The 13,700-nt window shown below is 37.7% G+C and overlaps 1 protein-coding gene across 8 annotated transcripts in view; it reads left to right on the top strand.

Annotated features, from left to right (window-relative positions):
- The window catches only part of elavl4 (ELAV like RNA binding protein 4), a 90,296-nt gene extending 80,054 nt beyond the window's left edge, over nt 1-10,242 (top strand). For 6 of the 8 annotated variants that reach the window (XM_023339658.1, XM_005806363.2, XM_023339656.1 and 3 more), the window contains 2 exons: nt 3,820-3,858; nt 9,086-10,242. In XM_023339658.1, coding sequence (XP_023195426.1) covers nt 3,820-3,858; nt 9,086-9,413 — 367 coding nt within the window. In that variant the 3' untranslated portion in view covers nt 9,414-10,242. The remainder of the gene's footprint in view (nt 1-3,819; nt 3,859-9,085) is intronic. The other 2 variants (XM_023339657.1, XM_005806364.2) reach the window with 1 other exon arrangement.
- Nucleotides 10,243-13,700: the final 3,458 nt, after the last annotated feature.

Genomic DNA, 13,700 nt, shown 5'->3' with positions numbered 1-13,700 from the left:
AACTGAACTGTTAAAATTAGGTTTGCTACAATATAGCAAACCTGTCCCTTTAATTAAAAACGAATATTGTTTGTGTTTAATTATTATTCATTTACAATTCAAAATATTTGACTTAATTAACTGCTACGCTAAAAGATAATTCTCTGCAGGATTTCTAATCTGCAAGCCACTTAATTACAGTGAAAAACTATCAATATTAAATTGTCCCTGAAAGATTACGACTGCTAAACTATTTTTCTCTCTAAGAAAAGTTTTAGTCAAAATAGTAAGATATAATTGTTATTAATTTGCACATCTCCATCAAACTGGGTGATTATAACCAGTTTGAAACAAATGGTGTTCACACCTAAATACATAATTCTGTTATCTGCTTTGGTCCTCTTTGAACAAATGAGCATTCATCTCCTCGGGTTGTCAACTTTACTAGGGCTGGTCTCAAATTTAACAGAGCAGAGTCAACACTGGGGTGGCCTGAAACAATGACTTGTTTGGTGCAGGTAACCTTCCTGTACAAAAGCAACTGATCTGTCAAGAAACCAGACAGTCACACAAAGTGAGAAATGTCTCCCACAAAGTATGATACACTAAGTTAGATTGCCAAAGGTATTTGCTAGTCAGCCTTCAGACACACAAAGTAACTTGAGTTTATGTGTCTCTGAAATTTAAATCAGCTTCAACTCCTAGGCCTGGTTCACAGTATCTTCTTCATCCCAAAGTGTGAGGATCAGGACTCTTCTTCCACAGCAACCCTATTCATCCACATCTTTATGGATCTTAATTAGTGCAGTCACGCTGGAACATAGATGGGACATCCCCAGACAGTTCCTACAACGTCAGGAGCATGAAATTGCTCAGAAAGTCTTAGCATGCTGAAGCATTAAGAGTACTTCACTGGAACTAGGGGTCACTTAAAAGACAGCCCCAGAACATAATCCCCTCTATACCAAACTTTACACTTCCCACAGTGTAACCAGGAAAAACTGTTCCCCTAGCAACTGCCAAAACCAGATTTGTCCATTTGAATCCTTGAAGAGTCATGATTCATCACTCCAGAAACCATGTCCCCACTGCTGAAGAGTAGCCAGATACACCACTTCATCCAGTACTTTGCATTGTTCTTGGTGATGTGAGGTTTGAATGTAATGTTCCTCCTTGGAAACCCAATCCAAAAAAAACTCTACACACTGCTGTGGATCCAATCTGAAGGCCACATAAAGTTTGGAGGTCTGTAGCTACTGACTCGTCGTAAAGTTGTCCACGTCTCAGATTATGTGCCTCAAAACCTGCTGACCCTGCTGACTGATTTTATGCTACCTTCTACTTTAGCGCAGATTTGTAGTTGTTCTCGCTTACACTTTGTTATAAAGCAACTAACAGCCGACTGTGTAAAATTTAGTAGGGAAAGAATTTCGTGAGTGCAGATGGCATATTCTCAGGAACAATCCTGGAATTCACCGAGCTCCTGAAGGTGACCTAAATGTTTGTAGAAGCAGCTTTGATGCCTAGATGCTGGATTTGAAACACCATATGGTTTATAGTCAGACGTTTTGTTCCATTTTAATCCATATTTGAAGGAGCACATGTTTTTGCTCTTACTAGGAAGATGGACAGGAGTAATTTCAAATTAAAACGATGATCAGTTTATTTATATATGGTTTGTAAATATCTCAAGGTGGCTTTAGTAAATTGGCTTCTAGGAATTGGGTTGAATTTCCTGTTGGTATTGGTTAATTATGAAGCATTTGTAATTTATTTAAAACAATGTTAAAATATAATATTTGGATATTAGGTAATCTTGTTACATGTGCATTGTGATGCTCTGTGACAGTGGCTCTCTGGCTGCGGAAAAGCAATTTAAGTCAAATATCAATCTGGCTTTCTGTGGCCAATACCAAGTTTTCCGAGTTCTGACTTGCTCTTTATAAATTTATTTCTGTAACCCATGCAAAGTTGTTTGTTTAAATGTTCTTTTAGTCTAATAATTAAATGTGATGAACAATGACAGTAAAAGAAAAAGAGCTGCGAGTTCCCTGATAGAGATAGAAATTTCAAATGCAAAGGAAACTAAAAGCATAGTGCAAAATGATGTATTCATGCATCAAACCATGTGACCAATCAAGATAAACTATTCCTTTTTGTTCATTGGAATAAATGCCGTGTCACCAATTTCTATCGTTGGGATCTGGACATTATCACCTTAAACCATTGCGCTGTTGCAATAGGCGAAATGAAATGCTGAGCTAAAGACAAACTGTCTCGGTTCACAGAGACTATAAAAGATGCTGGTTTAGAAGTTTTTTAATAGTTGGTTTATCCTTGTTTTTTTTATTCAGCTCAGCTTTTCTTTCCAGATAACTCAAACTTTATGGAGCCAAAGATCAAGTCATTTGCACTCCAACTATCTACCTTATATTGATGTTTTTATTCAACATTGTACACTCCAAACAATGCAAATAATTACCGTCTTGCACTGGTTTAAATATCAAACAGGAGGAATTAAAAGGTCCAGGTTAAGTTAGTTTATTTTAAAGCTTAGAAGCAATTTGAAACATGCCATTGTGTGATTATGTTGCAAAATATGATTGTTAGAGTACAATTTTGAAGAAGATATGTAAAGAATCGTTGACTGTGAAAGTCAAGGAGAAACAACCTTCACGGTTGAGTTAAAGTTTGTAGTGATTTTAAGAGGAATGAGGCGTCGCTGCCCAGCTGTTGTTCAATAAGCCGTGGCCTCTGTCCATTAGGCCAGAGGAGTTAATAAGACATGAAACAGGCCAGACCCAAGTGAAAAATGAAGGTCATTGAGTCACCAAGCTGACTGCATCCATCCACCAGGGCCAACATTTCACACAGCCCACAGGTTTCTGAAGCCCAGGGCGCCGACACAAACTGTAATTTACACTGGATGACTGCAACAGATGAAACCCACAGGCTGAAATTATCATGAAACCAAAACATCTCCCAAAAGCTAACCCTTTTAGACGGAGGACACCATCTGACTAACACTCAGCTTTTCCACCTGACCTGTTATCACTTAACGGGTTGACCCTGACCACAAAGACAGACATCCACAATTTCATGGCTAGTTTAACATCCAGTCATGTTTTTGTTGTTCTGCCACACAGAAAACCAACTAATCATCATCGCCTCTCTCACTCACCATCATTCAAATGCCAAACCATTACACTGACAGAACTCTGGATCATTTCCTTGCCATCTCAGGTGTTCTCTTAATTAAGTCAGCACAAATTAAAAACCCTGTATAATCAAAATTCATTTACCTCCATCCTAATAAACCATCAGTGTGGTGGCGTAACTTGTGCAGAAACCCACATGCAATTTATTGCATGTATAATGAGATAATGATTTGCAATGGTGTGGCATTCTGGCTTTACTATCATGCCAGTGATGCCTGGTGCAATGCTGCGCTCACTCTCTGCCTGCAGTTAATGTTCTGTATGTAACTGCAATGCTAAACAATTACCAGTTTACCTGTGTAGTCTTGTATAATAAGTAATTGGAAGTTCCTACAATTATTCTGAATGTTCCTGAAGCACACTACTTTGGTATTAGCATGTGCAGTGCCTGCTCAGCAAGCCAGTAACCAAGTACAGGCCATACTGATAATACTGTAGATTCATGGACTGATGATAGCATTTTCTGCTGGGGCTCCTCAGTGTAATGGACCAACTTTAGATGGGTTTGTTTGTTCTTGAGTGAGGAGGTCCATGCAGTTCCTGCAGGGACTTAACATTAGTTCCATTGATTGAGTCGACCATCTGCCCACCATTAACCCCAGAACCCTCCTTCTCTTTACAGGCTGGACAATTTGCTTAATATGGCCTATGGCGTAAAGAGGTAATTAAAAACTTCACCCAATGCCAGATGTCCATGTTGACTCAATGATTTTTCAACTTCCTTTTTTCTTTTCTTCTTTTTCCTAATTCAGTTTTCCTTGTGGTTTTTGCAGTCACTTTAAGTTTGAATTTGTTCAAGGTCAAAAGCATTTTTATTTTTGAAATTTGTTTGATTTCTTTTTTTCTTCTGTCGGTTTGAATTGATTCCCTATCAACCCCCTCAGGTGTAACGAACAGAAAACTGTCAGTCTTTGTTTTCAGTGGTGTTTAATCCCTTTGTTTTGATTATGACAAGTGCTAGTGGTGTTTGAATTGTTTTGGGTTGTTTCTGTGTACTCAACAGATTTTGTTCTCTGGTTATAATTTCTAGGTGTGTGCATTTATTATTTTTTCTTTTACTTCTAGGGGATTCAGGTTCTCCTACCTTCTCATCTAACAGTAACTCTAAAAGACGCCCCTTTTTTATTATTATAAGCAAATAATCTGTAGTTGTACACAGTCTCTTACTTCTGCACTGTGTACGACTGAAGAAAATTACACAACTATCTGTTACATCTTAGCAGTTTCTACAGAAGTTAGGAAATGAGACGCAAGATAAGGTTGGATGAACTTGGATCCCTGCTGGAAACAGGAAATGCTGTTTCACTGCAGACAGCTCAAGCTTTGCTCGGCACCGCTCTTCTCAATTTCCTTCTTTTCGGCTCCCATCTTTCATTTTGCTGTCCTGCTACCAAAGGTGGTGTTACATAACTCAGAGCAGCAGCTACTGTGGTGATAGATGTTTGACGTGCTGACAATGCCATCTTGCATGCTGCAAGCACAAGGGACAGAAGTCGGTTGACTGAAAAGCTCTGAGAAAATGTTAAATCCCTTTACCTAAATATGTCAGAATCAGACGTGTTATTCAGTAAGCTAAAGTGGTAAGAGCTGGGATTGTTCTGCGTTAGAGGGGACAAAATAGATATCTGGTCAGCTACACTGTTGCTATGCAACCCCTGGTCTCATCTGTAACATAGGGTAGCGTTTCGTCCCACTCCGATTGGTATACTTGCATACATGTTTCCACATACACATCCAGGCACATGCCACATCCCCACAACAATGCAGTTTAGAAACCTCTAAAGCATCACTGATTGAAACTCAGAGGCCTCCACACATTTCACACATTTCAGTTAGGAGAATATAATAATCAAACTTCATAAATTCAAACATCAAGTAGCTGATTTATTTCAATAATTCAGCTCAAAAAAGTGAAACTCATATACACATTCTTTATTCACACAGATTTATTAATCGTTTATATTAAATTTGATGAATATGACTTGAATCTAATTCAACAGAATTTTGCTAAAGACCAATGAGAAGGGATTTTTAAAAAGAAAAAGGTTATGTTGCGGCAATGTTGTGGCCTACACGTTCAAGGTAAGGCTGAGGACTTGATTGTCAACCAACAACAAGCAGCAGGTAGTCAAATTCTTTGCTAAAGAAGCTGGCTGTCCAGTGTGTTGTAGTCAAGCATATTAATCACAAGTTGAGTGGAAGGGGAAAATGTTGTAGACAAATGTGCTCAATAAAAGTACCAGTAGGTGCTTTAATGACCATGGTATCACTGATTTGTCACCAAAATTGCCTGACCTGAGCCCTACAGAGAGCCTGTGGAGTATTGTCATGATGAGAGAAAGCAGAGCTAACAATGTAGATGAGGTAGAATATGCTAATAAAACAACCAGGGCTTCCTTCACACCACAGCAGAACCACAGGTTGATGAGCTCCATGCAGCCTTGCACTGCTGCAATAATTAATCCAAAAGAAGCCCCAACTAAATATTGAGAGTACACCTTCTGTGTAAGATCCGTTTCTATAGCTCTTAGTTTCTGTGAAGCTAAATTTTGCATTGTATACCATAATTATCATAAACAGAGAATTAAATACTTGGTGTGAGTAATCAATATAACGTGCATTTTATATTTTGATTTGAATTATTGAAATTAAATGTTTATCTTTAAAGAAATTCAACTTTATACAATGTTTTTATTTTATTTCGTAGTGTTCTCTGTATTCAAAGTTCAAAAATATCTGCCAGCAAGCCACATACAATACACTTAAATGACATTGTACTACATCTCATCTGACATACAGAGAAATAAAAAAAAAAGATCTTACATCATAAAACCCCTCTCTTGCACAACCTATGAGCGACCCCATCTCAATGCATGCTTTAGATTTCTAAGCAACCCCAAAAAGGCCAGAGGCAGACTCTGCATGACCAAAGTCATGCAGGAAGGTCGCAGTGATTGTCGACCATATATAGACACGGGAGAGGGAAGGCTTGAGGGTCCAAGTGGCAAGCAGCGCTATCGATCAGTGCCACGAGCTCTGAAATAGAAGAGACCAGAACACCCTGCAGGAGGGGGAGGAATACACTTTGTACCTTAATGCCACTGGGCTGTAAAGTGCTTCCATTTTCCATTTAGTTTCCTTCCCCCACCCCTCCTTTTTTCTTTGAGAAGGCTGCCTTCTCTCAGACAGCTGCAGCAAAGCGGAAATCTCGATTAAAGCACTCCCAATAATGCCTATAGTAGTTTCTTGTAGGTAGCTGGAATAAGAAATGAACCTTTTTTTATTTCATTTACCTTTTATTTAAAAGTGGTGGGATTTCTTTTCTTCTTCCCCCTTTTCCTTTTAGCGGAAAGGCAATTAAGTGAAGTCAACTGAGGAATCAAATCTCTTGCATCACAAGGAAAAGGGGGAAGATTATGAGGCGAATGAGACCAAATTTAGCAGGCTGCTGCATGATCTTTGATGAATTTCTGGCTATGGTTTAATTCAACAACTTCCTGCAATTTGGCACAGAAAGAAGCCACTTGAGGACACAAAGAGAGAACGTTCATCTGCATCTTCTTCAGCAGAAGTGCAGCTCAGCACAGAAAGCACTGCCGTCAGTGCTGACAGGGGAGCTTTCAAATCTGATAAGCTCCGTAGGGCTTTAGTGACAGCTTTGTACGTACGCTACAAACCTGTACATTACCGTACATGATCTATACGGGATGTTGTAATTTAACTGAATTTGTCTGAGATCAGACCCTATGAATTTGTCTGAGATCAGAGCCAATTTCTCAAGAATTGGCTCTTGAGAAAAGGATGTCATAGAGTTTAACGTCCAAGCTATTACAGTTGGAGTAAAAAAAAAAAAACAGCATTTAGTGCTAGTTTATAACAATTTTAAAGGAATAGTTCAGAATTTTTAAAGTATAATCTGTGTAAAACCATTATAAGCCAGTAGTAGAAAGTAAAACAATTCGATCTGTCCGAACATGTTCCAAGATGAAACAATTCCAGGCTGACAACGATTTCAGTCTCAGAAATGTTGTAGCTCATTTCTACACACAGTATGTTTTAACCCTTTAACATCACATTTGCAGTCAAGTACAAAAGTATTCATAACCGTGGCAAATTCAGAATTAATGTGAACATTTCTAACAGTATTATCTACATGTTTCTTGAGATTGGAACTAATATTAATGTTTTGGAGCAGGTATGGGATAGAGAATTATTTTAAAGGAGCTAAAGATTAGGGTGATAGCAGTGAGGTCTTCCAACCTCTAAGACTTTGAGTTCATCACTGAAGATAAATCATCAACATATCGGTGAAGATATGCAAAAAGATCGTCAGCAGTTTATTGCTGCAATGCCATGAAAGACTTTTCCGCTAATTATTGAGAAAGTAGATAAAAAAAATTTACGTATACCTTTCTTTAAAAATTAAATGTCCAAAAAGCACAACAGTTATTTTCACAAAAACTCACCTTTATAGATAGTTTTGTCTTCTTAGAGAGGCCTGCCTCTTTGTCTAACAAAAGCAACCTTCCTAACTAAATGAACGTAATTTTTTATCCAAATCTGCCAGGGGTTTGTTTAAGTTTTACTAGGCATAGCTGCAGGTAGGAGGCTCTACACCATCAGTGATATTCCTGTGTAGAAAGTACTGAGAACAGAACATGTAAAGCATTTCCATTAACGGCCTAATAGAAAAGCAAAGTGCGGTGAGTTGGGGCTCCAGGAAATGTTTTCTCATTTAAGTTTACACTTTCTGACTTTTCGATCAGGCATTTACTCAACATATGGTTCACACAGGAAGATAGTCTGCCTGGCAGGCTGCCTTCTACTTCCATCCTCTGTGTAAATAATTATTAGCTTTTTTGTAAATTAAAGTTCAGTTTTAATGCCTTCGTATGAACCACTATGATATTTTTGAGGTTGGAGGTTTTTAAGACATCAGAAATACACTTTGGACTTTACTCTTTTTATGCTAGGCTTTAGTTTTATCCTATAAAACCAGCTAATCTCAACTTACAACTTGGGCTCTTTTTGTCCCAATCATGACTTATGATATATTTGAAAACAATCATTTATTCAAGTAATTCAAGCCAAAAATTGAATCATATTTCTATTTGTTTATATGTATTTATATATTACAAATAGATTGATATTTTTCAAGTATTTCAGCTTCTCTGAACTCTCTCTGGTTAAGAAGAGGCTGAACACACGAAATGTGTCATTAGTAGATGGACACATCTGTTTGTGGCAGGTTTTAAAACTCTGACCTGCTGAAGTCCACATGTTAGAAATCTTAAACCTAGGGGAAAAAATCTTTAGAAAGAGTTTCGCCAGACAGCGCTCTCAAGGTTTTGGTTATTGCTGTCCATTTTCTACTAAACCTTTTGCTTCCACTCAACTTTCCATTAGTATGTTTGATACAGATCTCTGTGAATAGCCAGCTTACATAGAGGTAACTCATTTGTTGCTTGTTGAAGGTGTCAGGGACTGTCAGCTGAACTACTGTCACATAAACAGTCTTCCCGACAACTGTGCAAATCATAAAATAGCTACAACATAAAATTGATCAAAAATCTCTTTTTATTGGTTTGCTATAATGTTACAGTTTTCTGAGAAACTGAATTTGTAGTTTTCTTTAGCTGTGCTGCATCATCAAATAAAATGAAACGCAGCACTTTTTGTGTACTAAATCAATTTTATGTCACGTTTTAAACTGAATTACTGAAATTAACATTTCAGTTGTAATTTTTAGTATAAACAAGCAAAGAGAGTTTCCTTCACAAATCCTGAACTATCCCTTTAATTGCAGATTACTTCCTTATGGGTTCTAAATTATTTTGTTATTACTTATCTCCTTATGTTGTTTCCCACCATTCTGCCTCCTGTCTTAGGTTTTCCCCCATCACCATTGACAGCATGACAAGCCTGGTGGGCATGAACATCCCCGGGCACACAGGCACCGGTTGGTGCATCTTCGTGTACAACCTGTCCCCGGACTCGGACGAGAGCGTGCTCTGGCAGCTGTTTGGCCCGTTCGGAGCAGTCAACAACGTCAAGGTGATCCGTGACTTCAACACCAACAAGTGCAAAGGCTTCGGCTTCGTCACCATGACGAATTACGACGAGGCGGCCATGGCCATCGCCAGCCTCAACGGCTACAGGTTGGGTGACCGCGTCTTGCAAGTCTCCTTCAAGACTAACAAGACACACAAGTCCTGAACTCTCGACAGGCAGAAGCAGATGCCCCGCGACTTTGTCTGCTCTAAATTTGCCCCCCGATCCCTTCCCTCCACCTCCACTCGTCCCTTAGGTCCCTCCAACCACCACCGCCCTCCTACAGCCATCCAACACAGCAGAATCAAACTCCTGGAACAGAAAGCAGCCAACAAACCATCTAACAAATTGAACTAGAAATGGCTTATATTATAACTTTGGACCTATAAGCCAATGTTGCCTGAGTATTACAAAAATTAAATGATGAAAATGTTGACAAGTTTTTTCGAAGCTCCTGTGATAATGCAGGCTTCTCTTTATTGTATATTCTTTTCATTTGTTGTGGTTGTTAAAAAATTTTTCTCTTCTGTGTAAACAGTAGCAAGTCCCCATATTTCAGAGAAGAGGTCGTCCTTTTTAAGATCGGAACCTTTTCTCTGTCTTTGATTCAGGATTTAATTTTCTTTTGTAAATCCGGATCCACTGTCGTTAATATTATATACACCTCCCCTGTCAATGAAAGGGAGGGGGCTCTTTTTTAAATTAGTGAAACCATTCATTCATTTGTAGCGTGTATTTAAAAACTTCCCCTTATTGATTATAGATGGGATTCTACGATCCCTGAAACTCAGATGTAGAAAAAAAAAAAGAGAATTTCTAACATTGTTTTTGTTTTGTATCGCAAACAAAACATAATGTCTTTCCTCACTGGGATTTAGGGAGATGGGGTGAGGGAGGGGATGGGTTAGCTTTCCTGATGACATGTTCAGTAATTTAAGATAATAAAAAAAAATAACACTGTTGCCAAAGAGAAGATCTCTTTGCTTGAAAAAAATGCATTTAGAAAAAGATAAAAATAAATAGAAAGATCTATTTTTATAAATGATGATTAAAATAATAATTATTGAAGAATTTTTACAAGAATCTGGATTTGAAAAAAAAAAGAGAAAAATATTTTGACTGGCTAACTTGGGGGGCCGGGGCGGGAGGGAGGGGGCACCACCTTGTCTTGTTGTTCTGCTGTGGTACTTTATAGGATCAGAGGTTGTTGGTTTTTTTTTTTTTTTGGTGATGCCGAGTCGGTCGGGATTTTGTAGAAAGGAGGATTTTGTGAAAAAGAGGATGCAAACCATGGCAGGTGATTTTGGTAATTTTTTCACATGTGTACTAGTGCATAATTATTCAACAGCGATACCCAAAAGGGAAGGGAATGGGGTCTTTCCGAGGCCTAACAAACCTTATAGTCCAGAGCCCAAAGCAAGAAGACCCTTTTGTCCACTTGTTTTCTTGTGTTTCGTCACGAGTTAATATATCAGTACATAGATATATACACATCTATCCATTTAAAGAGCTTACTATACATTATCTATATCATTTCCTTTGCTCTGCGTTTGTGAACTTAACATTTGAAGAGAACTTCCTTTTAGCGATCAACCGTAGGTGCTATACTACATTATTCACATATCTTAAATATTCAACTTTGTTGTTCTATGTGTTGTTTAAAGAAAAAAAATACTTTGATGTTGGCATTGAATTGAGCTGCTGTTCTTTGTTTAATATTTGTTTAATGTCGGCCCACAAATCCGGTGACACCATTTCTATGCGGAAATTAAACTAGCTTGGGGCCTTGTAAGAATCACTGAACAAATTTGTACATTTTATTTTTGTTTGTTTGTTTTGTTTGGCTTGCTGACTTTTAGGTTAATCGCTGAGCGTGAAACGTTTGTCAAAACTTAATGATGATTAGCTAGTTCCGTTAGTCTAGATATTTTCCTTAAAAAGGATCTATGACAACTGTGTCTTTATTTGCTGTGTACAAATAGATGATATATATAAATATATATACAGTCTACATTTGTTTTACAATATCTACTGTACTTATCTGAGTTGTCACTGTTCTTTCGTTTGAGCTTGTCTTTTTCATATGACAGTTTATTATGAAGTGGTGGTTCAGTTACTTAGAAAAAAAATTGTGAGGAAACTGTTCAATTGTTGTCATGTTGCTTGTGGAGAAAAAAAAATTGGATTAACTTTTAAGTTAACTACTGCGGCAAAAGAAACTGAACAAAATTTTGAAGAATATAAGTGTATTTGTTTATTTCCTTATCTATTTTTAAACTATTTATTTTTTCTATTTATTTGTATTTATTCTATATTTATTAACTGCTTAATTTATCTGTGTATTTATGTATTTATTTGTTTCATTGTCTGTGTATTTGCGTGGTTCTGGTACAGGGAGGGGGGGCGTTTCTGAGCAAAAGGGAACAAAGCGACTAGTGGAGAGGCTCTTCCAGTAGTCCACTGCACTGAGAGAACTTTTAGTACGTTTGTGCTTTGTACCAATATATCAAAATTACAATATAAAAAAACCTAAAAGTCAAGAAAACTGAAAAAAATGTCTGGAGGGTTGGGGGACGCTCTTCCCTTATTACTAGAAACAGTTACTCGCTATGCATAACCTAGTTAATAGTTAAATTTGCTATTGCTTTTTTCCTTGTCTTGTTAAAAATGAAATCTCTAGATCTTTTTCAATAAAGTTTAGTCTTATTAGAATGTTATAAACAGTCGTTCTGGTTCAATATAACCTGTGATAAGTTTGTGTAGTTCTAAAAAAAGCCACTCCGTCCACACCCTCCCTCCACTTACTACCGCTTTGTGATGAAACCTTATGCAAAAATGTGGGTCTGAAAGCATAGTTTTCAGTTTTCAGTAAAATACAAAAATAACAAAAAAAACAAAAACATTTTTATTCAATATACAGCTCTTAGAGGCTTGGATAGATTTACATTTTTTGAAATTGTTATTTGATTGTCATTCATTGCACTGGACTAAACAGGTCACTCAAGAGTCAAAACTTATTTTTAAGAATATTCATCATGTTTTCAAATGACACACCAACAAATCTTTTAAAAAGTTGTTACCATTGCACACAAACTGCTATTTGCAGCAGTTGTTGCTATATTTGAGAAATACTCTGGAGGTATAAAAGGGGATTGTGCTGAGTCTATATTTTATATACTCTAATATGATATATATTATATATTTTGAAAGGAGATAGGTAAGGGAAAGGTTCCAGAAGTATAAATAAAAGGAATTGGATTTTTTTCTGTTTGTTGTTGAGGCTTGAAAACATGAAGGAAGTGTGTTGGGGAGCATTTGAAACGTTCACACGCGTAGCTACATCCTTCTGTCCCATCTGGAAAAACCGGGTCATCTCTCTCTATCGTCATCCCCATTTTCCGATCACGTCTAAACAGCAACAGACCAACCAGACCCCTTCACGCTCCCCTCCGCCGGTCGGGAGCCTGAATTATGCAACGACCCCAGTAGAATGTTCTGATGTGTGGATTTCGTACTCTGCGTGACTTTTTCAACTCTTAGGATGCGTGCCTGTGTTCCCGCCTGAAAACCACGGTGTGCACGTTTGTGTGGACGCACATCTGCGCACGTTTGTACGCATGTTCCTTTACGTCGACGTGAGCGTGTCTGTCGGCATACCGAAGTAGATTTATGTGTGAAGTGGAAATGCTTTAAATGTATTCATTCAGTGCACACCCTTGAATGCGTGTTTGCAGTATGTGATGGAGATGTCAAAGGGTGATTGTTTAGAGTATGCGTGTGTGTGTGTGTGTTTGAAACATGGGGCTGCGTCACCTCGCTCTATGCCCGACCCCTATGGCTCACACCATCCCCCCGTAGCGCCTTATAGTGGCAGCCTGCCAGTAGGAACAACGCAGCCAGTAGTGGAGGAGGGAAGGTGAACAGAGGAACTAGGCTCTTCTTGTCAGTTTTCATTTTCCTCCTGAGATGTGTTTATTTACTATCTGAAAAATCTATAAACAAAATCTTTAAAGACAAAAAAGATGAAAAAATGTTCACAGGGCCCCGTGACCGCGGCTCTCTCTACTCTCTCCTGCTTATGTTATTACTTAACACTTCAATGATGATTATTATGATTATTATTGCTATTATTCTTAGTATTCTTATTATTAATCCAATTATTGCGATGAATGACTTCATGTTATCCTTGCTAGTTTAGGTCATTTCTGAAACTGGAAACAAAATAAAAATCTTGCTGTAAATGTTTGTTTTTTCTTTTTCATAAAACTGTTGTGTTTAAATTATTTGTACTTTTGAATGTTGGGACAATAAAATGAGGTGTTAAAAACTGGGAGGTTGCTTGTCATTAACAATTTTAAATTATTCAACCTTTACATAATAGAACATTAATTTACATTAGGGCTGAACAATCTTAATAATAAAAAAACATTGGATTGCCATAGTTGTGTCAAA

The sequence above is a fragment of the Xiphophorus maculatus genome, chromosome 9 (assembly GCF_002775205.1).
Source record: "Xiphophorus maculatus strain JP 163 A chromosome 9, X_maculatus-5.0-male, whole genome shotgun sequence".
Taxonomy (NCBI): domain Eukaryota; kingdom Metazoa; phylum Chordata; class Actinopteri; order Cyprinodontiformes; family Poeciliidae; genus Xiphophorus; species Xiphophorus maculatus.
This window is presented reverse-complemented; position numbering and strand designations above follow the sequence as displayed.